The 26,558-nt window shown below is 39.2% G+C and overlaps 1 protein-coding gene across 1 annotated transcript; it reads left to right on the top strand.

Annotated features, from left to right (window-relative positions):
- Positions 1–3,405: 3,405 nt before the first annotated feature.
- On the top strand, positions 3,406–26,186 carry LOC133734622 (MDIS1-interacting receptor like kinase 2-like). Its single transcript, XM_062162233.1, has 2 exons — positions 3,406–6,133; positions 25,728–26,186. Exons 1-2 carry the CDS (start codon positions 3,454–3,456, stop codon positions 26,072–26,074), a joined length of 3,027 nt encoding a protein of 1,008 aa, XP_062018217.1. The 5' UTR covers positions 3,406–3,453; the 3' UTR covers positions 26,075–26,186.
- The last annotated feature ends 372 nt before the right edge of the window (positions 26,187–26,558 follow it).

The raw sequence follows: 26,558 nt of genomic DNA on the forward strand, positions 1-26,558 counted from the left end.
TCAACCATGCTATGTGCTTCTCTGAGGGCTTCACATATGGAAAAGTGAGTCCCACAATGAATCTTTCTTTGACCTATACACAGAGTCCTAAGAATTGAAAGAACGAAATGCCGGTATGTGATTGAAAAGTTAGTCATACAAAGAATCTCTTAAAATGACCAAAGAAACGATCGTAGTGTTTTTGATATTGGTTTGGAAAATAAGAAATTTCTCCCTCTATAATGTTCCATGTGATTTCCGGTGATGCCTTGCCATGTACTTTAGACTGCATGTGTTTACTGTTATTAATTTAATGAAAAACTTTTCCTTTGGTCAGAAAATTCTCTGTTGTGAGTCATTTACATTATTTTGTTTTTTTCATGTCTTACAAAAATGCTAATAATGAATATGAACTTTCTCCAAACTTTGTGACTTTTAGAACAAAGAGTTACCCCACTCTTTAATAATGAATACGAACTTTCTCCAAACTTTGTGACTTTTAGAACAAAGAGTTACCCCACTCTTTAATAATGAATATGAACTTTCTCCAAACTTTGTGACTTTTAGAACAAAGAGTTACCCCACTCTTTAATAATGAATACGAACTTTCTCCAAACTTTGTGACTTTTAGAACAAAGAGTTACCCCACTCTTTAATAATGAATATGAACTTTCTCCAACACATGAATCACATTTACGGTTACCCCACTCTTTTCCAAAAGGGTCTTTCTAAATGTACCCAGCAAATATCTATCTAGACCCAGCAAAAATTTACACCCAACAAAATGATATAATTTTTAATTGCACCTAGCAAATTTTCCAATAATACCCTCACTTTTAATTAAACCCAGCAAAACTCACACCCAAAACCCACACCCAGCAAAATCCACACCTAGTCCCAAACTCAAAATTTATCTCTTAGAGTTCGTCGTCATTGCTACCTCCTTCGCTCTTCCTATTAGTTTGGTGACTAACTACCGAAGCCTTTAATAAGTCTTTGGGGTAGTGTCGACACAAGCACTCATCGCTGCTTCCGCTTCACGAAAGGTTACCTACCCATAGATACGATCATATGTATAAACACCATTAAATTAGCTACTAGTACTCTAGTACAAATTAACCAAGATTAATATCATAATTAATTAAATATAATCATGTATATGTTCATCAAGATCTGGCTGAAAACAATTAGGAAGCCATGTATTTAATATTTACAAAAGAAAAGAAAAAATATATATATATATATATATATATATATATATATATATATATAGGGCCCTTCCACTAAGGGATCCCTTTTTTTGGTCTTTTATAGGGATAGACATTAGACAAACTTTTCGATTATATTTCGGCATCTCAACCGTTCATTTTTTAAGTCCTAATGTGTAGATCACTTATGCAAATTTTCAGCCAAATCGGTGATCGTTAAGGCATCCAAAACTGCAATTTACACGAACGGACCGAATCTGTCGAACCGGAACCGTTCGTGTTTATAATGGTAAATTGCAGTTTTGGATGCCTTAATGATCATCAAATTGGCTGAAAATTTGCAGAAGTGATCTATACATTAGGACCTAAAAACTGAACGGTTGAGATGTGAAAATATAATCGAAAAGTTGGTCTAATGCCCTATCCCTATAAAAGACCAAAAAAAGGGATCCCTCATTAGAAGGGCCCTGTATATATATATATATATATATGGATGTGATAACAAGATCAAAACAAAAGAATTGAAGAAGAGATGGATGAACGGAAGAGAAGGATAAGATGTATATATGCATAAATATGCCCTTGGATCTGCCGGCGGCCTTGTCAGTGATGACAACAACCTCCAATATGTCACCAAACTACTCAAGATTCATAGTCTCCTTATGGGTCTCCCAAGCAAATTGCACTCACAACTTTGCTAGAGAGATGAGACAATTATAATGAAAAGTGAAATTTGGGTTTGAAGTTTTGTCGGAAGAAACAACGTAACAACTTGAACACAGTGAACTGCTGGGTACAAATAGAATAAAGAGTTTCAGATTTTATGATTTCTTTTGTTATTATCTTAATTTACGATGACTTTAATGTCATTTCGTATAAGGATACAACTGTCTTTTCATATTAAATTGATTTGCTGGGTATAAATAGATATTTGCTGGGTACATTTAGAAAGACCCATTACGTGACTTTACTCCACTCAACGTATGATTCACGTTTACCTACTTCCTTGGATAAACCTCTTGCATTTATTTCTCAAAAAAAAAAAAAAAACCTCTTGCATTTAGAAGCCTAGTGAAAAGAACAAAGAGTGAATATGAGCTAAATACAAGATGCGAAGTTCCAATTTCAACTTGAGGGATAACAGAAAGAGATTTGGTGTAACTTCTACCCCAGGACTCGAAAGAAAAATGAATACATTTTTTTGGCCATTGTAATTTTTTTTTTCTTTATTTAAAAAGAGGATCAAAGAGTTTCACTCCTGCCCCCATGGTGACTCGAACCCATGACTTCGTACATAGGCAGTGGGTGCTCTAACCCGTGAGCTAATTGAATTAATCAAAGAAAAGATGCAATGTATGTTTCCAATTTCCAATTCAATGATAACAGAGAGACCAAGACTCTAAGAGTCAAGTAAACAAAGCTCCATAGTCTCCCCAAATTAACAAAAATCAAAGTAGACTTTTCAATTCTGAACCAAGGCACACGTAGAAGTAGAACACTGGCTAATGCCACAAATGCATGCAGAGCACTATAAATAAAGTGGAAAATTTCGCAAACAGTACACCAAGTAAAGGCCACTAATAATTCTTATACATAAAGTTCCAAACCAAACATTTCGGTACACGAAATCTGAAACTCGACCCACTATCAGTACACGACGTCAATTTTTGACACCAAAATGTCCATTATGCCCTCAGTTCTTTTTTTTTTTAATAATTTTTTTTTTCTGTTATTATTTTTTCCTTCGTTTTTTCTATTATTTTTTTTCCTTCGTTTTTTCTGTTTTTTTTTTTTCTTCATTCGTTTTTATTTCTTTCTTTCTTTTCACATGACTAAATATAGGCTGAGTTACAAATATAAGCTGTAGGACTATAAATCTCACCAATTGGAGGGCAAGGGCGGCGTTGGAAGTGAGAGAGTGAACCCGGAAGAAGGAAGAAGAAAGAGATAAAAATGAAGGAAAAAAAAAAACGAAGGAAGAAAAAAAAAATAACAGAAAAAACGAAGGAAAAAAAAAAATAACAGAAAAAAAAATTTATTAAAAAAAAAAAAGAACTGAGGGCATAATGGACATTTTGGTATCAAAAATTGACGTCGTGTACTGATAGTGGGTCGAGTTTCAGATTTCGTGTACCGAAATGTTTGGTTTGGAACTTTATGTATAAGAATTATTAGTGGTCTTTACTTGGTGTACTGTTTGTGAAATTTTCCCTAAATAAAGCCCTCGAGTACTAAAACGTTTCATACAGCCAACACATTCAAAAACATGAGCATATCAACTTTTTATGGTGAAGCTTGCTTTGTAGCTTGCGTTATCTTGTATGCTCAGCTGGTTTCATCACCAAACAATGCTTTTGCTTCTGCTAGTTCTAGTGCTAGTTCCAGTGAAGCAGAGGCCCTTCTAGAATGGAAAGCCAGTTTTCAAAACCAAACCCAGAATAATCTGATCTCATGGACTTGCTCTCCTAGTAATTCCACCAATCCAAAAGCAAATGCAAGTCCATGCAATGGTTGGACAGGCATTTCATGCAACACTGCTGGAAGTGTCAACGGGATAAACCTCACCAATTCTGGTATTCAAGGTACGCTCCATGAATTATCATTCTTGTCTTTCCCTAATCTTGCATATCTTGAACTTAGCTTCAATGAACTCTGTGATACAATCCCACCTCAGATCAGTTTCCTCCCCAAACTCATCTATCTTGATCTGTCTTCTAATCAGTTGTCTGGGCAAATCCCACCAGAAATTGGTCTTCTAACGAATCTTGAGGTCCTTCACCTACATGAAAACCAGTTAAATGGCTCAATTCCTCACCAGATTAGTCAACTTAACTTTCTTTCTGAGCTTGCTCTGAGCCACAACAGTTTAGAAGGTATGATCCCGGCTTCTCTGGGTAATTTGAACAACCTGACTTCATTGTATCTCCATGAAAATCAACTTTCTGGTTCTATACCTGCTTCTCTAGGCAATTTGAGCAACCTGACTACTTTGCATCTACAGAAAAATCTACTTTCTGGCTCAATCCCACCATCTTTAGGTAATCTGACAAAGCTTACCTCTCTTCGTCTCTGCCAAAATAACTTATCTGGAACCATTCCGGAACAGATTGGGAATTTGAAATCAATTGTGGATCTAGAGTTGGGTGAGAATCAACTCAATGGTTCCATTCCCCCTTCAATTGGTGGCTTGAGTAACTTAGTTTCCTTAATCCTCCGTGAAAACCAACTTTCTGGCTCCATCCCCCAAGAGATAGGAAATCTCAAGAAGTTGATTTACCTCCAGTTGGATACTAACCAACTTTCTGGTCATTTACCCCAAAATATTTGCCGTGGTGGAACACTGCAAAGCTTTACTGCAAAAGCCAACCAATTGACGGGTCCAATCCCCAAAAGCTTGAAAATGTGCAAGAATTTAACAAGTGTCTTCCTTCAAGATAACCATTTGACAGGCAATGTATCTGAAGTATTTGGTGCCTATCCAAATCTTCAAAAAGTAGACCTTAGCCACAACAACTTCTACGGTGAAATCTCACCCATGTGGGGACTTTGTCCTCAGTTAGCAACCCTACGAATTGTAGGAAACAACCTGACTGGCAGCATCCCACCTGAGATCGGAAATGCAACCCAAATTCAAGAACTCAATCTTTCTTCAAATGGTTTAGTTGGGGTGATTCCAAATGAGATTGGGAGATTGACTTCTTTGCAGCGTCTGAATTTGGATGGTAATCAACTTTCGGGTCACATACCTTCAGAATTTGATTCATTGAAGGATCTTGAATATCTTGACCTGTCAACCAACAAATTTAGTGGGTCAATTCCAAGCATTTTAGGTGACTTTTCTAAAATACACTACTTGAATTTGAGCAACAACAAATTCAGCCAAGAAATTCCATTTCAATTGGGGAAATTAGTCCACCTGTCCCAGCTAGACTTGAGTCATAATTCACTTGAGGATCAGATACCATCAGTAATGAGCCAAATGCAAAGCTTGGAGATTCTGAATCTTTCCCACAATAATCTTTCTGGTTCAATACCCAAAAGTTTCGAACAAATGCACGGCTTGATTCAAATTGACATGTCCTACAACCAGTTGCAGGGTCCCGTCCCCAACAACAAAGCATTTCAAGATGCTCCTTTGGAAGGCAATGAAGGACTGTGTGGCAATATTGCAGGACTTCAACCCTGCCCCTCCATGGAAAATAAGCGTGCCACAAAAAAGGATCGAAGACTCGTGTTTATAATTGTTTTTCCTGTTTTTGGGACACTTTTATTTTTACTTGCCTTCCTTGGAATTGCCTTGCTTAGGAAAAAAAGAAACAGAGAGCAAGATACAGAGCAGAGCAATGTGCAGCACAAAGAAGTTTTTTCCATATTTGAATTTGATGGGAGAGGAATGTATGACAAAATCATCAAGGCAACCAATGATTTTGATGCTCAATATTGCATCGGAAAGGGAGGATCCGGAAGTGTCTACAAGGCAGAGCTGCTATCAGGAAGCATTTTTGCAGTGAAGAAACTCCACCCGATACTTGATGGTGAGGAGTCGTCTGGGAAGGAATTCCTTGACGAAATAAGGGCACTAACAAAAATACGGCACCGGAACATTGTGAAACTTCTTGGTTTCTGTTCACACGCCCATCACTCGTTTTTGGTCTATGACTACCTAGAAAAAGGTAGCTTGGCTTCAATCTTGAGCAAAGAATACGAAGCCAACAAACTGGATTGGAGCACAAGGGTGAGGATTGTGAAAGGTGTAGCTCATGCCCTGTCTTATATGCATCATGATTGCTCACCACCTATAGTGCATCGAGACATATCAAGCAACAACATTTTGCTCAATTACGAATATGAGCCTTGTGTTTCAGACTTTGGCACCGCTAAGCTTCTAAATGCAGACTCATCGAATTGGACTGCCCGTGCAGGCACATATGGATATACAGCACCAGGTAAACTAGTTAACACATGTTTCCTAAATTACTTTAGCCTATATATTGATAAAATAATGTGGAGTTCATATCCAAAACCAATTGGTAGCCCAAACCCTTATAAGCTCATAGGGAAGGTTATATTTTTTCAAGGGTTAATTACAGTTTACCCCCCTGAGGTTTGGGGTGTCATCATTTCACCCCCCAAACTCTCAATTTCACTTTTTTACCCCCTGAACTTTCCAATTTTTGTCTTCCGTGCCCAATTTCTCATTTTCCGTCCAAATTGGACGTTAAGTCTGACTATTTGACCCACTTTGAGGCTAAAATAGTGATTTCAAGGCAAAAAAACAAAAACCCAAAACAAAAAATAAAAAAAAACCTTTCTCCTTCACACTCTCTCTCTCAGATCTGCATCTCCAAATCTATCTCTCTCTCGATACCTCCCTCACGCGCCTCGCCGCCGCCAACTCCTCTGACCCCTCCCCTTCCTTTGAGTCCACCTCCGCCTTCCTCTCCTGCTTCTCCATCTCCAAGTCCTCCGTCAACTCCCAACTCTCCCTCTCCTGCTTTTCCAAACCGTAACTCGATCCCACATAGTTGTGCCCCATCCTCACCAATCTTTTGAATCCCTAGTAGACAGTATAAGCTCAACAATCAACCCATCACCAATGTTTTTGTATCTAAAACAGAAACTACAGAATACCCTTACCAATTTCCAAAATCATTTGGGCTGAAACAATAGTTTCTCTCTTTTCCAACACTCCAAAAACGCAGAAATCCACAACCATTAACCATCTGAATTCCTAGCAAACAATACACAATCAATGAAAAACCCTCATCCAAACACAGGTCGAGATTCTTACCTTATTCGATTTCAATCGAAACTGACCCAGTAGCTCATTTCTTCTCCAAAGCTTCAATTTTCCAGATTCCACAAACCTCAAATTCCAATCAGAGAGTAGTGAATTAGGGTTTTCGATTCACAATGACTCAAGGCGTTATCCAAAGGGAGAGGATGAAATTACCTAGTTAAGAAGGTCTGGGAGTTCGGCGGCTATGCACGGCGGCGGCGCGTACGGCGGGTCTTGCCGAAATTGGAGGTCGAAGTTAGAGGGTTATGCTCTTTGAGGTGCTGACTTCATCCATGATGGTCGTGTAACTCAGACATGGCTAGGAATTGAAAAATGACGACATGCAGAGTCTCGGGTTCCGGCGATGTGCGTTCAGCGTTTTCCGGCATCGAAGCTTGAGGCTATGGTTCGGGATTTGCTCTCTAGGGCTTGCTGAGTCTGAAGGTGGTGTCGGTGTGGCGAGGTGATGGTCGAAAATCGATGAACGAAGAGGGGCAGTGATGTTGCGACTGTGGTGGTCGTGTACGGTGGTTGTGGGAGATGCATGTCGACGATAAGGCTTGAGCTTGGGTCGGATTTGGGTGCTGGATCGATTGGAGGTGGCAGCGTGATGAGATGGTGGCCGGAGGACTTGGAGATGGAGAAGCAGGAGAGGAAGGCGGAAACCCCAAACTGATTTGGGCAGATATGAGAGAGAGAGAGAGTGAAGGAGAGATAGATTTCGGTAGATTTGAGAGAGAGAGAGTGAATGAGAAAGGTTTTTTTATTTTTTGTTTTGGGTTTTTATTTTTTTTCCTTGAAATGACTATTTTAGCCTCAAAGTGGGTCAAATAGTCAGACTTAACATTCAATTTGGACGGAAAATGAGAAATTGGGCATGGAAGACAAAAATTGGAAAGTTCAGGGGGTAAAAAAGTGAAATTGAGAGTTTGGGGGGTGAAATGATGACACCCCAAACCTCAGGGAGGTAAACTGTAATTAACCCTTTTTTCAATGTGGGAGTTATATTTTTCACATTCTCAACACACCCCCTCACGTGTGGCGATTTCTCAAGCCATACACGTGGACAAGTTATATTGGGTGACGGTGAGCACATGTGACCATCGCTGAAACCATGCATGTGGGAAACCCGCTCTGATACCATGATAAAGTAATCTGAGGTTCACATCCAAAACCAATTGGCAATGGATGGAGTGGCCCAAACCCTTAGAGCAACTCCAACAGATTCCCTATATTTTGATTTTTCTCTACTTTAGGGAAAAATAAGTCTCTTTTGCTCCAACAGATTCCCTATAACTATCTCTATTTTAGGGAAAGTGAGGAAAGAGAAAACCAAATTCCCTATATTTACAGCAAACTCTAAAATTTTAAGAAAAATATGGAGATTTTAGAGATTGTTGTAAAATAGAGAATCTGTTGGAGTTGGAGAAGAAAAGGAGGCTAAAGCTTTGACTTTTGCTTCCCTATAATACAGAAATTATATGGAAGCTGTTGGAGTTGCTCTTAGCAAAAGTGAAAGTTTTAGCCTCTTTTTCTTCTCCAACTCCAACAAATTCTCTATTTTACAGCAATCTCTAAAATCTCCATAATTCTTCTTTAAAATTTTAGAGATTGCTGTAAATTTAGGAAATTTGGTTTTCTCTTTCTTCACTATCCCTAAAATGGAAATAGTTATAGGGAATTTGTTGGAGCAAAAAAGTCTCATTTTTTCCTAAAATAGAGAAAAATCACTACTACAAAAACCGCATCACACAACGGTGGAAATCTGTTGTGTGATGTGGACCATATCTGTCGTCTATCTCGATGTAGTGTGATGAGCACACTCACACAACGGTGAAACACCATTGTGTGAATATCATAGACACAACGCACTGCTTAAAACCGGTGCACCAATTCTGTGCATACCAATGCCAGAAATTGGATGCGGCGCATTCAATTGTTGTGTCGATATGGTCAGACAACAGAAGTAAGTAGGGACCGTTGTTGGTTAACTTCTCACACAACAGAAAAATGACACTCAGACAACGAAAGTAATACTATACTGTTGTTGGTTAACTTATCATACAACAGAAAAATATAGAACCTGTTGTGTGAGTACTAATGAGACAACAAATTTTATAGGGACCTTTGTGTGATTTAGCATTGGACAACTAATACATATTTGTTCTGTTGTGTGAGTACTAATGAGACAACAAAATTTTATAGGGACCGTTATGTGATTTAACATTGAACAACTTATATCTATTTATTCTGTTGTGCGAGTATTAATGAGACGACAAAATTTTACAAGTACCGTTGTGTGATTAAAATTGATTTGTTGTGTGATACGATATATGCGTATTCATACTACGTAATATAATTGATTGTTATTTGATTATTTTTGGTTCTTTACCTGAAATATTTGCACAAAAATAATGCACAATATAAGATTTAGGCATTGAAATACTCTAATTCAACCATCTAATGTACTAAAGAGGTAGCATTCATGTATCCATCCATACCATAAAACCAAAAAGAAGACATTCTAGCTAGCTTGATGGCTGCTGCATCCTAGCTAATTACAATGAAAGATAGCAAAAGCTGATACAATATCATTATTCCAAAAAATACACATGCTGGCACTATTGCATTCAAGTGTCTTCTTCCCACTCACTAGCACTAATGCAGCTGCACCATCACTGTCCAAGAGAACAACAGAACCCCTTACGCACTGTTAAAAATATGAGACCAATATGAGAAGTACCCAAGCAGAGACACACACACACACACATAGATAGCATTATGATAGAAGCATTGCCAATAATAACTAACCCCCATAATATAAAGTAAAAAATAAAAGAGATACTCAAACTATAACATAGATAGGGCGTTCATGTGACTTGCCTTTGTCCAGCCAAAACCACATAGCATCGTGCTCATCTTCAGCAGACATATATATCCAAAAATTATAGTAAGCTGCAAATGCGGAATGATGTAAGTTCAGCAGGGAAGAAAAAGATGCAGCTGGAGGAGTTTACCTCCATAACTAGGGCATCCAATTATTCTTTTGTCATAGTAGGACTTGACTATAGCAGGTGTTTCCTACAGCACAGAAAACATAATAGCCTTAGTTACATGACAATGTGAGTCGAAGACATTTATACATGTTCTTAATCATGCAACACCGGTCAGATCACTACCAGTCCACTTGTGTAAAATAATTTTAGGACCAGAATCTTCCAAATATTGAATAATGACCAAAATTATGCAAATGAACAAATGAAAGAATCCTTTTCTTATCTATTTAAATAGCTGACCCTGTCTGATTAATAATGCCCTAACCTAAAAGCACTTGAATAACATAACAGAACCCATCCTAGTTGTTAAGGAACTCACAGGGATTTAGATAAATTAACTAAAACATATGTAGAATTTACATAGGCCATAATTGCGTTAGACAAAGTTTGAATTACCTGGTTATTGTGCTTGTCCAGCTCAGGAGTAGTCTCAGATCTTCTCCTAGCTGCTACCGCTGTCTCTCCCTGCAGGCAACTAAAACATTTAGAAATCATAAACTTATATCAAACTAAATATCATAATACTTATATCTAATACTCAAGGTAATTGTTAAGACTCTAAAAGTAATTAAAAATGAACAAAGAAGATAATCTACAATCCCAGCCTGATGCTAAATTGATGCTTATAGAAAAAGAATGTCTAAAAATACTTACAAGCATCCTATTCTTCCAAATATATCATACTTCGACAGGCAAGAAATAAAGAGAGAGCACTGACAACAAACAAAGAATCATTTCACTTAACCCCTCTACACTCTTGCAATTTGGCATCATATTTAACAAAATTGAAAATAAAAACACTCATTCAGATCTAGTTTAATTAGTAAAACCCAATGAATGCATCTACTGATTGTCATCTCAAGAAAGAATAGTTTCATAGCTTGAAGTATATATATAGAGAAGTTACCTCAACAGCAACTGGAACAAGCTCAGCTCGTTCTACCAATAGCTTAAGCCAAATTCCCTTCTTTCCCTGCAATCAAATGGAATTGTTAAGTACTTGTTTACGGTTCAGGCTAAGATATAATCATCACTAAGGTATAAAGCGACATGCCTTGCCTATCAAGATAATAATATGTAGACATGGATGACTAAGACTAGAGTAAGTCAGAATAGTAACACCATGACATACAGCAAGTTGCACATTCTGATATACATATCACGATATTAATATCTGAACAAGGAATGTTCTGAAGAAACCTAGATATACCTTATCCAGTGCAAGAATTTTTGTCCAAATGAATACAAGAATCTGTCGTAGTTCAGGTGTCATCGTTTGCAACAGCTTTAGTACATATGGAAATATTCCAACAGACAATGCCTATAAAACACAAACGTGATTCCAAATAAAGATCTCTTATTAGTTATTACTCAAAAACATCGGATAGAATATAGGATGGAAATGCAAACAAAATATAAAAAAATACCAGATCTACAGCCCAGGGTCCCATATCAAGGAATCTCCCGAGGAGAACCAGAGCTCGAAACCGATAACATTGACTAAGACCTAAAACATAGATGATACATGAGAATTAACATGCATCTCAACCAATACTTCCTATGACTACCATGTCATTCTGCCCACTTAAATTTACAGCTGGCTATAATGAATGTGTTATGCATACATATAATATACACTATTGCCAACTACACAATAATTACACCAAATTTCTATCAAATGCCTCACATAGGATACTAGCTTGGTAATACCAACCAGGCAACTGGCATAGTAACATTTTATGACTCTGGTCAACCCACTATAACAACCGAACCTCAAAACTAATAACATGACTAATTACAGTGTTTTTAAATGTTAATCCCACAAGCTTTTACTCAACCCAAACTAGTTTGAATGACAAAGTAGAGCATCGGACCTGAAGAACAATAGGCAACTGCTCTGGTGGTTTCTTGTGTTCAGGCCATACCTCAAAAGCAGTCAACTGCTCAGTGAAAAATGGACTTGGCTGGCATAGAGCGAGAAATAATAATAGAAGTCAAGTCAATAGGATAAACACCACTGATCAAGAAATCCACAGGCAAATTGATAGGCATATCACGCAAATACAAATTATGGCACTATTGAAATGGATCAGTCTGCATATAGCCATTCTCATACATGATCAAAGAATATGAAACTTGCACATGACATGAAGCACACCTGAAACTCAGCATTAGGATCCTCAACCAACAATGGAAGCTAAGAAAGGCATATCTCAGCAGCCATGTCCCATGCATCCCTGCAGAGTGCATACGCAAAAGTGACTATTGATTCAATAACACAAAGCGTAAACTTGAGAATTATATCCTTTAGTACCACATGTGGTGCTGATGGGTAGAAGGCAACTGTGGATGAGAGCTTGGAGAGCAATTTGCGGATCACATAATCCGCGCGGCAAGGAGTTATATAGCAATTTGCACCATGGGGTTACAATCACTCCCCGGTGGCGCTGGCTTGGTACAATTGGGTGATGCCGGTCGAAAAGTTTCCTCTGATCACGGATTCCTACTGGATCACTCTTCAGGGAATCCTCCTGCATTTGCTCCATTGCTTATGCCTTTTGATGCTACAGCAGGGTTTCTTTGAGGATTGTTATCCACAGTAGCTGCTTCCCCTTCATCCGGTAATCTCTTCATCATGTTCATGATAGTTGGCACCAACTTAGTGGACAAAGGGAGAAGTCCCGGAAGCTGTAGCCACATTAGCCAACAATTATTAAGGCAACTCTATTAAAACCTTCTACAATTTCTCATATTTGAGAACCTATAACCCGAGTTCATTATCAAACAATTAACTAAATATCATTAAGCCAACTATTACGGTTAACTAGTTCAGCGTGATAAACAGGAAATTTTTTGGCCCAGACACTCTTCAAAGTTCAAACTATATGACAAATTAAAACTTTCAATACTACATTAGGCAACAACTCTTTCATAACTGATTTTTGTTGCTAGACTAGATCTATATAAGTGACTAGCACTCTCATAATCCAACTATAATTTTCTTCTTTCTAAGACATTTCCACTCTAAAAGTGCAATTTTGTATATTTAGATAGCTTATGATTGACCAAAACTGAATATCGATCTAACTTCTATTTTGAAACCATCCTGTAAGCAAACCAAATAGATTGGGTAGGACAAGAACAATAAACAATTAGAACAGAGTTTGACACTCACAGCGCCATTGCGGAATTCGGCCAAGATGTCTAGCTGCACCCATAGTGCTTTAAAGAGTAAAAAGCCAACAAAGATGACCAGCAGATACAAAGGATTTCTGCCATTAAAGTACAAAAATAGATAAGTATAGATAAACACCAACAACTTCATGTATCCTTGGTACAAGAAAAGTATATACCTTAAGACTGTCATGATTTCTGAATTCATTAAATCCGAGGACAACCAATTCAAGGCAAGAATAGCCCAAGAAGGTGGTAGCCAATTGTTGCTACGCTTGTTAGCTTCCTGAAAAGTAAAACAACATGTGGAATAAACTAGTTCAATTCAACACAAACAAAATATACGAACAAATTAACGAAATATAATCCAATTTCAACCCCAACTTTCAAATTCAGAGATAAAGGAAACTCTTAACCTTAATAAGTATATTAAATCAGTAACAACGAAGATACTTTTTCTCTTTACCTTTTATTAGAGTTTGCATCGCACCACCAGTTTGGAGAAGTGAAGAGTAAGTCTGCCCAATTTGAATCAGTTTTTAGGGTTTGGGGTGAGAAGTGAAAGGTTATGGCCTAAACCGCTGCCATGGCCTCCCTGACAAGTGCTTCCTCCTCCATCGAACAAATCGGAGAATTACGGCACTGTCAATTGAATGGATAAGAGGTGTGATGCTTTCTCGCCTTTACTGAGGCCAGGGTACAAGACCTCGCCGGACTCGATGTCGACCTCGTTGAGCTTGCTGGTGGCGCCGGTGGTGCTCACCTCCGCGTATGACGATGGTGAGTCCCAAGGCTTCCTGATGATCTCGCCCTCGATTTGAGTAATATTCGCCGGAGTCGGAGATCTGAAGTCTTAAAGAGCTTTGGCAAAGGTGTAGTCTTCAATTGACACTCGTTTGAAGGCGACGAGGAGAAGGTGTGGGGATTTGAGAGCGAGGAGGAGGCTCCATGTGGGAATTTGGGTTGGTATATGAGGAAGAAAGTTGGAGTGAACCCAGGCAAAGGAGGACTAATGAGAGTGGTGAGAAAGAGGTTTCGCGGAGGACTGAGAGAGGGGAGAGAGAGGTGAGAGGGTTTTTTTTTTTTTTTTTTTGGTTACAAAGGAGGCCAAGAAGGCCTAAACAGGAGAAAAAGAAAGAAACTAGCCCAGAGGCCTATCCCTAACTCTCCTAGCTCTGGAAAAATTAGATAGATCGTCTAGAAAAGCATTAGAAGCATGAGGAGGAGGACTAGAGAACAGAACAATGCCAGGATCATGGTTCAAGCTGCCCTTAGCAAGAGCATCTGCAGTGTAGTTGCATTCTCTGAAAATGTGTTTAACACTCACATCATCAAACATACTAAGGAAATGTTGACAGCTTTTTATAATAGCCCCCAAAGGATGAGAATCAGAGCAACCTTCAAGGATGAGTTTAATGAGAATGGCTGAATCAGATTCAACTTCAATTTTTCTGATGTTGAGATTATTGGCAAGTTTAAGCCCAGAAAGCATACCTCTAGCTTCAGCATTGATAATTTGACCAATTCCAAGATTAATACTAAAACCAGAAATCCAATCACCATTATGATCTCTGATTAAACCACCAGCACCAATAAGCCCAGATTGGTTAGGTCTTGTTCCATCAACATTCAACTTCATGACACCATTAGGGGGCTTCAACCAAGATAACATATTAATACTAAAGTCACCCACATTAGAAAGTTGAGCTTGAGCAGCAACCCATTCATTTGCAGCATTAAGAATGATTTGAGGAGCATTGAGAGGCAGCTGAAAATCACTTTCAAAGACAAATTTGTTTCTCCATTTCCATAAAAACCAACAGATGAAAACAAAAAAGCAACACCATTGGATATTTTGACCAAAAGGAGCCTTACAGTGAAGGTTGGCAAGGAACCATCCAGACCAGCCCAAATGAAACGTATTTTTGATAGAATGAGGCCAGCAGAAGCATTTCCAAATAGCAGAAGCTTTTGGGCAATCCCTAAATAGATGCAAAAGAGTCTCACAAACTAGAAGGCAAGCATAACATTTATCATTATTAGTAAATCTTCTTCTAGCTCTCTGGATATTAGTCAAGATTTTACCATGAGTAATAGTCCATAAAAAGATTTTCAGCTTAGGAGGAATCTGCATACCCCAAATAAAACTGATTTTGCTCCATAGGCTCAAGTAGGCTGCAATAAGCACTTTTGACATTAAAACAACCATTAGAAGTATGTCCCCATATTTGAGTATCAGGTCCACATCCATCACCACCTGGGGAGATGCAAAGAATTTTTTTGATAATGTTAAAAGGGAGACAAAGAGATAACATATCCAGGTTCCATTCAGAGTTGTCCCAAAAGGAGCACACAGTAGCATCAATATCAATATGAGAGTTTGGTAAAGCAACAGTAATGAGAAGAGTCTCACTAACCCATAAATCAGTCCAAAATTTTATGGTTTTGCCATCACCAACACGCCAAATGAGACCATTTCGGAGAAGCTCAGCTCCATGGGCAACACTTCTCCAAGTGCTGGAACTTCCAGGAGGGTATTTGTAACCACTATCAGTAAGGGAACAATGAGAGAGATATTTATCCTTGTAAATGGAATTCCAAAGACCTTCATCACCATTAAAAATCCGCCAACTTGCCTTGGCAAGCATAGCCTGGTTCATGCATTCTGTTTTCTTGATACCCAAGCCACCAAGGTATTTAGGCAAGCAAACCAAATCCCAATTTACAAGATGCACCCTTTTCTGACTTTCAGAATCACCCCATAAAAAATCTCTATTAAGTTTATCCAATTTATGACAGAGATCAATGGGTAATTTGGCCGTTTGCATAGTATATATGGGAATTGAAGAGGTCACAGATTGAATAAGAGTTAACCTACCAGCCATGTTGAGAGTCTTGCATTTCCAACTAGCAAGTCTTGCCTGAACCTTATCCAAAATATGAGCATAAGTATTTTTAGTTACACGAGAATGGATAATAGGCATTCCCAAATACTTCCCCAGATCATTAGTGAGGGGGGAACCACAAATAGAACTGATGGATTGAGCAAGCTCTCTGCTAGTATTAGGGGAGCAAAATACGAGAGATTTTTCAAAGCTAACAGATTGACCGGACAAAGAACAGAAAATATCTAAGCATTTCTTCAACACAGTAGCTTGGTGACAAGATGCTTCGGCAAAAAGTAAAAGATCATCAGCAAAAAAGAGGTGTGAGATTTTAGGTCCAGATTGAGAAGCACTTACAGGTCTCCACTGACCAATTTCAACAGCAGAATGGATAAGATGAGAAAGCTTTTCCATGCATAAAACAAAGATGTAGGGAGAGAGAGGATCCCCCTGTCTTATTCCTCTAGAAGCTTTAAACGATTGAGTTAACTCTCCATTAAAGTTGATCTGGAAACTTGTGGAAGAAATACAATGCATAATCAGTTTAACCATGGAAGGGGGTAATTGAGTTTCAGAAAGCACCATCTCAATAAAATGCCAGCTCAACCTGTCATAGGCTTTAGATAGATCCACTTTCCACGCTAGGAAGCCCTTCATACCTTTCAAATTTCTAAACTTCTGAAAAAGCTCTTGAGAGATCATCACGTTATCTGAAATATGTCGTCCGGGGACATAGCTGACTTGGTTTGGACAAATTAGTTTCTGCATCTGTTAGGAGTTATTGATCTCACAAGATAGCAATAGATCAAGAACACAAGACCAATCTGAGAGAATGACTTAGTTTATTTGAGATGCGATATGGCTATATAATAGCCTTACAAGATAAAACAGAAATTCAAATCCAGCCCACGTTATCAGCTAGAAACGTGGTAACTAAACTAGGAAGAATTCAAAGCTATAACAACATCCTAAAGACTAGGACACTTATTAACAGAATAACAAACTCTAAGCCATAACATTCCCTCCCTTAAACTAGATTGCCTAAGCAACTAGTTTACTGCAGGTGCTTTACACACTCCCAACTGATCTCTCAACTTCTGAAATGACTCCAGTTTAAGTGGTTTAGTTAACACATCAGCCACCTGCTCTTGTGTCCCACAATGCTTCAAATGCACGACTCCTTCCCTAGCCAGCTCCCGTAGGAAGTGAAAACGCACATCTATGTGTTTGCTTCTACCATGCATCACAGGGTTCTTGGATAACTTGATCGCTGAGCTATTGTCACAGAAAATGGTAGTGCTTTCGCTGCCTTCATAGCCAAGTTTCTTCAGAATTCTCTTCATCCACACGGCCTGACATGAACACGCTGCAGCAGCCACGAATTCAGCCTCTGTTGTACTAAGAGTAACAATTGGCTGCTTTCGTGACGACCAAGCAACTGCTCCAGAGCTCAGAATGAAAGCATAACCCGACGTGCTCTTTCTATCCTCCAAACAACCCCATAATCACTGTCAGTGAAGCCAACTAACTCCTTATTCCCTCCTTTCCTATAAAGAATCCCAAAGCCAGCTGTTCCTTGTAGATAACGCAAAATCCTCTTGGCTGCCATGAGATGAAGTTCTGTTGGCTTTGACATATACCTACTAATCAGACTAACTGCAAACATTATGTCCGGTCTTGTGGCTGTTAGATACATCATGCTTCCCACCAACTGCTTATAAAAAGTGCCATCAACCTCCACTCCATTCTCATCTTTAAAGATCTTAAACCCCGGAATGATGGGATTCTGAACTTCATTGCTACTCTCCATCCCAAACCTTTTCAAAACCTCCATTGCATACTTCCTCTGGCTTATAAAGATCCCTTCACCAAACTGCATCACTTCAATACCGAGGAAATACCTCATTTTTCCCAAATCCGACATATCGAATTCCTTCATCATTGAACCTTTGAACTCACTGATCATAGCCTCATCATCTCCAGTGTAAATTAAATCATCAACATACAAGCTTATAATCAAACGTTTACCTTGCTTGTTGGTTTTGATGAAAAGTGTTTGCTCACTATCACATCTTTCGAAGCCTTCTTTCAGGAAATATGACTCAATCCGGCTGAACCAAGCCCTAGGTGCTTGCTTGAGTCCATACAGCGCCTTGTTGAGCTTATAAACCTTGTGAGCTTCATTCTTCACTTCATACCCCCTCGGTTGTTCAACAAAGACATCCTCAGTCAACTCTCCATGGAGGAATGCTGACTTAACGTCAAGTTGGTAAATATTCCAACCTCTTTGTGCAGCGAAGGCAAGAATCATTCGAACCGTATCCATTCGAGCAACTGGTGCAAACACCTCCTCATAGTCAACTCCATATTCTTGTGCATAACCCTTCGCAACTAAGCGAGCTTTGTACTTCTCAACCTCTCCAAGCTCATTCAGCTTCGTTTTGTATACCCATTTGAGCCCAATTCTTTTAGCTCCACTTGGTAACTCTGTTAGAAACCACGTTTCATTCTTCTCAATGGATCTCATCTCAGAGTCCATGGCTTGCCTCCATTTATCAACCTTCACTGCTTCCTCATAGCATATTGGATCTGCACTAGTAAAGAGAGCCATGTTGACATTAATATCTTCATCAGAGAGGCCGAGACCTTCACCAGTTTCGTAGTCCCTCATCCATACCGGAACTCTTCGATTCCTACCTTCTTCTGAACTAGAGGATTCTGGAGAACCTTCCACACTTATAGGACTTGGCAGTACTTCATCACTTTCTTCATTGTCATCTGCATCTTCTCTTTCAGACTCACTTGAAACATTTTGCTCCTCCTCGTCTCCCCATTCTAAGTCTAGTAAAATTTGGTCTTCGTAGCTTTTATCCCATTCCCACTTCTTGTCCTCCTCGAATACAACATCACGGCTGATCACAACTTTCTTTGAGACCGGATCATAAAGCCTATACCCTTTTGATTCCTCACTTACTCCCAATAGAACACAGCTATAACTCTTGTCTTCAAGCTTTGTCCTCCGAGCTTCAGGAATATGAACATGTGCAACACTTCCAAAAACCCTGAAATGTTCTACAGATGGTTTAACTCCACTCCATGCTTCCTCTGGAGTCACATCTTTCACTAATAGTGTGGGGCACCTGTTCAACACATAGAAGGTCCAATTCACAGCCTCAGGCCAGAAGGTCTTCGGAATACCTTTCTCAGATAATAAGCATCTCACCATGTTCATCACCGTCCGGTTTTTCCTCTCTGCAACACCGTTCTGTTGTGGTGTATAAGCAGTGGTTAATTGCCTCTTTATTCCATTCCTCTTGCAATATTCATTGAATTCACCTGAAGTGAATTCCCCACCACGATCTGTCCTCAAACACTTAATGGCCAAACCAGTCTCTTTCTCCACACAATTCTTAAAAAACTTGAAAGAAGCAAATGCATCTGATTTTTCAACTAGGAAATTCACCCATGCTTTTCTACTGAAATCATCTATAAAGCAAATCAGATACCTTTTATGACTGTTGGAGATCGGAGAAATCGGTCCACATACATCTGCATGAACAAGTTCCAACTTCTGGGATGCTCTCCATGTGCTTCTTTTGGGAATAGAGTCTCGGTGTTGCTTACCCTTCAAGCAATCAGTGCATACAGCGTTGGATTCAGAGAACTTAGGCAAACCTCTCACCATTTCTTTGAGCTGCAGAGTCTTGAGGCCTTTATAACTTAGATGACCATATCTACGATGCCATAGATGAGCTAGGTCTTGTGTGGTTGCTTGAAGACACACTTCCTTCTTTGTTTGCATCTTAGTGAATTGAGTGTTGGATAGCAGGACGAACATTCTATTTGCAGTCATGTCGGTTTGGATGATCAAACCTCTTGATGGATGATAAATTCTGCATTTGTTTGACTGAATTAGAATAGCTAGCCCTCTTTCCTGCAGCTGACCTATACTGAGAAGATGATTCTTCAGTTCCGGCACATAAAACACTCCAGTTACTATGTGATTGAGACCATCGAGAGACAATCTCACAGTACCCTTTCCAACTACACTCATCTTCATATTGTTTCCTAGCTTGACCATCTGCTTGAACCCTTCATCCAGCTCACAAAACAATGATCGATCACCACACATATGGTTACTACAACCTGAGTCAAGAAACCATACGTCATTTCGACTTGCTCCATGCATCTCTACGTAAGCCATGAGAAGCATTTCTTCTGTATCATCCAACTCCGCATAATTGACCTGTTTATCCCACTTTGGACACTCATATTGATAGTGTCCAAGTTGATGACATTTGAAACACTCAACGATGGCTTTGTTGTAGGGTTGACGACCCCCTCCTCTGCCTCTTCCTCCTCTGAACACAGCTCTCCCACGTCCTCTTCCACTATGTCTCTCTTCATGTGTTACTTTGAGTGCCTGCTCTTCTCCACGACTCTTATGAAACTTCTGTTCATGCACAATGAGTGAACTTTGCAGTTCATCAATTGTGAGTGAATCAATATCCTTAGATTCTTCGATCGAGACAACTATATAGTTAAATTTCTCGGTCAAAGTCCTAAGGATCTTCTCCACAATGGTAACTTCTCTCATTTGCTCACCATTACTCCTCATCTTGTCAGCAATAGCCATAACACGAGCAAAATAATCAGTGATAGTCTCACTTACTTTCATCTCCAGAATCTCGAAATCTCTTCTCAACGCTTGTAGAGCCGAACGCTTCACCCTAGCATTTCCCTCGAACTTTTTCTTCATAGAATCCCATATCTGCTTCGAGGTGCGTTTCTCCAGAATTTGCTCAAGAATTGTCCTATCAATTGCCTGGAACAGGTAATTCTTCACTTGGAGGTCTTTAGCCCTCAACTCCTCCAATTGCTTTTGCTGCGTCTCACTCAACGCTGCTCCTGCTTGTGATTCTTCATAACCAGTCTCAACTAGACTCCAATAACCTTTAGATCTCAAAAGGTTTTCCATAATCATGCTCCAATGGTCGTAATGACCATCAAAGCGTGGTACGGCAGGTTGCAGGAAATTCTTCTCTTCACTCATTCTTCTCTTGTTTGTGAGTCACTTGAAAGACTGCAGCTTTCTTTTCTCAGGCCCCAGTGGGGGGCTCTGATACCAGATTGTTAGGAGTTATTGATCTCACAAGATAACAATAGATCAAGAACACAAGACCAATCTCAGAGAATGACTTAGTTTATTTGAGATGCGATATGGCTATATAATAGCCTTACAAGATAAAACAGAAATTCAAATGCAGCCCACGTTATCAGCTAGAAACGTGGTAACTAAACTAGGAAGAATTCAAAGCTATAACAACATCATAAAGACTAGGACACTTATTAACAGAATAACAAACTCTAAGCCATAACAGCATCAAGGGTCTAATTCTTGCAACAATGATCTTGGATATCACTTTATATATTGTAGTGCAAAGACTGATGGGTCTGAATTCGGTCATATTTTTGGGGCTCACAACCTTAGGAACAAGAGTGATTATGGTGTGGTTCAGGCCAGTTGGAATGACACCACTATTGAAAGCATTCCTTACCACAGAGAAGATTTCTTCACCATAAAGCAGGGACCAATTTCGTTGAAAGAAAACAGCAGGAAACCCATCATATCCGAGTGCCTTTAAGCTACCAATAGCAAAGAGAGCAGTTTTGACTTCAAGAAGAGACACACTTCTAGAAATAGGTAAAAGAGCATCAGGATCCAAAGAAGGAAATAGGAGGGGGATGGTGAACCTGATATCTTCATAGTGGCCTTCAGAAAAGAGATTCTCAAAAAAGGAAACAGCAATTTTCTTCATTTCATCAGGATTAGAGCACCACATCCCATTGGAGTTCTGTAGCCTATCAATTTTATTCCTCCTACGTCTGACAATTGTAGTTAGATGGAAGAACTTTGTATTTCTGTCACCCTCTTTTAGCCACTTATCTCTGGATTTTTGTTTCCAAAACAAAGCCTCCTGATCTCGGATAGTCTCATATTCTTTGACCAAGGTAGCTTCCAGATTGACAAGGAAAGGGTTATCAAATCTATCCCTACTCATTTGTATACCTGTTATTCGAGCAAGGAGTTTCTTTTTCCTCTTGAAAATATTCCCAAACACATTAACATTCCAAAGTTTTAGAGCTGAAGATAATTGAGAAATTTTAGAACAAAAATTACCTGAAATATTTTGCCAAGTAGAAGCAATAAATTGAGGGAAATCAGAATGAGTGAGCCACATAGCTTGAAATCTGAATAAAGGGTTTCTTCTTAAGTGGTGCATAGTGGCATGGAGTTGCAGCATGATTGGGCAATGATCGGATTTCATTCTTGGGAGGTGTTTAATAACAGCATCAGGAAATGATAGCCTCCAGTCACCACTACAGAAACCTCTGTCGAGTCTTTCTTTAACAGTGTTATTAGTCCAGGTGAATTTAGAGCCAACGTAACCCATATCAAGCAAACCATTTCTATTAATCCAAGAGATAAGGCCACCAAACCTGCCAGAGAGAGATCCAAAGTTTTTATCTTCATTGGAGACCAATTCATTGAAATCACCTATAAACACAGCAGGCAAATCATTAGTAGAAATTATTGTATCAAGTTGGTTCCAAAGTTGACTCCTCATGGTGTTACAAGGTCTAGCGTAGATGACTGTGAGAAGCCAAGGGGCGCAATGAGGGGAACACACTTCAACTGTAATAAACTGAGCAGCTTTATCAATGATCTTTAACTTAACATTGGAAGAATTCCACATAAGCCATAAACCCCCAGAAAAACCTTCAGCCTCCATAATTTCAAAGTGAGAAAAATGTAACTTTTTTAAACAATCAGCTGCTTTTTTAAACGGAACACGCGGTTCACAAATGGCAAGAACATCGACAGAATAAATTTGAACAAGGTCAACAATAGCTGACCTAAATTTTTCGCTACCAGCACCTCTAACGTTCCAAAAGATAGTATTAAACATTGATGAGGAGGTGGAGTAGGAAGGGTGGAAACCCAAATCAAATATCAACCATACCTTCTCCATCTTGAGAAGGCAAGTTAGAGTCACTGGTCAACATACTATTAGCAGAAAAAGTCTGCTAAGTAAATCTCTCAGAATCAGTTTCTTTACTTACTAGTTCACTGCTAACCACCATTGTTTCCTCAGGAGGACAGTGACCAAAAATCGCACCAGCACCCAAATAACTAGTAGCCATATTTTCAAAAGAAGGCTTTTTGAAAACAGGAGGCTGGCTATTGGTAGCTGAAGAAATCGAACCTTTAGATTTTCTCTGATATTGCACAGTAGGTGTTGATCTACTACTACTTCCCGCATTGTTGGAGGCATCCTTCATAGGAAATTGAGAGAAAGCCTTGCTCTTCACAGCTGTAGGATTGTCCTTTGCCACTTGTTTGTTTTTGTTGATGGCAATATTTTTTCCTTTGGAGTTAGGATCATTGGTAACAAGTTTCTGCTTCTCTTGGAAACTCTTCCACAATTTCACAATAGGAGGCGTAGGAGTGTTAGCATGGTCACAATAGGAGGCGTAGGAGTGTTAACAAGTTTTTTTCTCAGAGTCCAGATTCACATTGTCATCTTCCTCCTGCAAAACAGCAAAACAAGAACCATTCACAACATTCTTTTTAGTACCACCATTGTCACCAAATCTTTTTTTATTCCGATAACTCATCAACATCCATGGTCCCATATCCTCCTTAATTACTGAGCTTCCATTAGTAGCATTAGCGGGCAATTTATGAGCGGATTCCATATCCTGAGGACGAGTAGGGGTAGCCTTCCCAATAGCACCACAACTTTGTCCACTTTCAGTATTAGTAGCCTCTTGCTGTTTGTTCACATCACCAGTCTCAACATGCACAGAAGGACACTTGTCCTTAGAGTGACCAAAACAGCCACATTCAAAACAAATGAGAGAGATTCCTTCATAGATCACAGAGTAGGCAATAGACTCAACTTCAACAAATGGTCGTAGAGGCTTACTCAAATCAATCTCAATACACACTCTAGCAAACTTGCCTCTAGCTTGTCCAAGAGTAACCTGATCAATTTTCACCACATCCCCAATACTATTACCAATTTTGGCAACAATGTAATCTTTGAAATACTTCACAGGCAAACCACAAAAACGTACCCAGAGAGCCATCTTACCAATGAACTCATTCATAGGGTCGAAGTCTGGTCTCCATTTCTTAACTACCAAAGTTTGCCCACCTATAATCCACGGTCCACCACACAAGGCATGGTTCATATCCTCTTCCAAATTGAATTTGACAATGAAGAAATCATTTGGAAGATCAATAAGGTGCCAGCCTCCTTTTACCTGCCACTTACGCCTTAGTCCTTTCAACATGAAATCAAATGTATTGGTAGAGTTGGGTTTTCCCATAAGCTTCACTATCACCGCACACCTCCATTCATAATCCAACTTATTATGCACTTTTTCAGAAAAAGAAACATTAGGACCATGCTTACCATCAGTATAGGTGCAATCCTCATCGGTCATTTCAAAGTTTTCTGTCATGGTGTGCCTAAAACGGTCGACCGGGTTCTTCAACAGGCTTGCAAAACTCATGGGAGGTTGTAAGTCAGGATTCGGTTGGATGCTGGAGTCTAGATCTTCCATGTGCAGAGCCTCAAGGTCAGAGCTAATATCACCACCATTTTTCACACGTTTCCTCTGTGAAAAAGAAAAATCATCATCTCCGCCACTTCCCGGTGGAAGGGCGGAGAAGACGAAAGCCGACGAAGCCACCAGGTCTCACCAAGAGCACAAAAAGAGACCGGAGATGGTGGATTCAACGATGCAGATGAGGTCAAGGTTTAGTAGCGATTTGATTTCGTAGAGGATAAGGGAAGCGCGTAAGGCGCGTACAAAAAAGACCCTGTTGCTTTTCTTAGTTGATTAGATGTTTGTTCAGTCGAGAGGGTTTTTTTCTTTCGAACGAATGTGGCCAAAATGCTAAAACCTCACTATTTGTAAGTCAGTGTATTACATAAAAAGATAATGCTAAAACAAGGAGGGAAACATGCCGCCTACTTGAGCCAAAATGAAAATTTTGCCGCCTATGTTCCTCATTTAGACAACAGAATGGCTACAATCTGTTGTGCAATTTTTGCATCTTGCACTAGGTACACCTAGTAGAAATTGCAACCTAAATATTCAAGCGAGCTTTCTGAAAATTTGGTGCCCAGTTGTCTATCATACAACAGAAATAACTAAAGCGTTGCACCTTGTAGAACAAATTTCATTGTTTCGAGAGGGAGTTATGACTTAAAAGTGGAGGAAAATCTACAGCTAAATTTTGTAACATTCAGACAACAGACCATGCTTAATTGTGTTGTGTAATATAGTTCTGAGAAAAAAGTTATCAATTTGCTGACATTCACACAACAGAACATGACTAATAGCGTTGTACAATTGAGTTCACCTTAACAGACAACAGACAAACTTTGTTCCGTTATCTAATGGGTGTTGTGTGATTACATTTTTGTAGTAGTGAAAATATAGGGAACCTGTTGGAGTTGCTCTAAGCCCATAGGGAATGTTATATTTTTCCAATGTGGAAGTTATATTTTTCACATTCTCAACATATATATATTTTAATATATCTGGACATACATTATGTGTTTGGCAGAGCTAGCTTACACAATGAAGGTAACTGAGAAATGCGATGTTTATAGCTTTGGGGTGCTGGCACTGGAAGTGATAATGGGGAAGCAGCTGGGTGAAGTCATCTCCTATTTTTCTTCTTCATCTGCCAATGGAGGCAAATTGCTGAAGGATGTATTGGACCAACGCCTCCCTGCTCCTACACCTCATGTTCAGGATGAATTGGTAACCATTACAAGGCTAGCAATTGCATGCAAACATCCTCATCCACAACCTAGGCCAACAATGCACAGAGTTTCTCAGGTCTTATCATCCCACCCTGCAAGTTCCTCAGGACAACCAGAGATTACACTTGCGCAAATCATTAGTTAATTATCTGAATTGTGTGGCCTATGAGTATGGCATAAATAAGATGCTCTTGTTTGAGCAGTCATGTACTGATTTCTTTGATCATTTCATTTTGTTTGAACTTGAGTTCTCTAGAAAGAATTTGCACCCACTTAATAAGAGAGACTTTCTTCGTCCCAATTTGCTTGGGCTGTCTTTCAAATTGGAGGAAGTTCTTTTGCCATCGATCCTTTGAAGTAAACCTCAGAAATCCAACACTTGTTTTTGAGTAACTTAATGGTCGACATTAACAAAGATGGAAGTATATTTTGCAATTAATTCCAAGAAAAGAAAAGAAAAAAAGAAGAGATGCTTCTGCTTTTTGGCATGGACATGGACGGAGGGGACTTGGTCAACGTAATCAACCTCTACTTTCTGGCGCGTACATGGACACCATGAAGTTGATGTATTATGATCACATTTGATGGATACATAACTGATGTGATACTACCCCAAGGATTAAAATATC

The sequence above is a fragment of the Rosa rugosa genome, chromosome 2, assembly GCF_958449725.1.
Source record: "Rosa rugosa chromosome 2, drRosRugo1.1, whole genome shotgun sequence".
Classification (NCBI taxonomy): domain Eukaryota; kingdom Viridiplantae; phylum Streptophyta; class Magnoliopsida; order Rosales; family Rosaceae; genus Rosa; species Rosa rugosa.

Coding starts and splice junctions, on each gene's coding strand:
- LOC133734622 (XM_062162233.1), top strand. CDS start 3,454: ATGAGCATATCAACTTTTTATGGTGAAGCTTGCTTTGTAGCTTGCGTT. Junction 6,134..25,727: donor ATATGGATATACAGCACCAG/GTAAACTAGTTA, acceptor TGTGTTTGGCAG/AGCTAGCTTACACAATGAAG.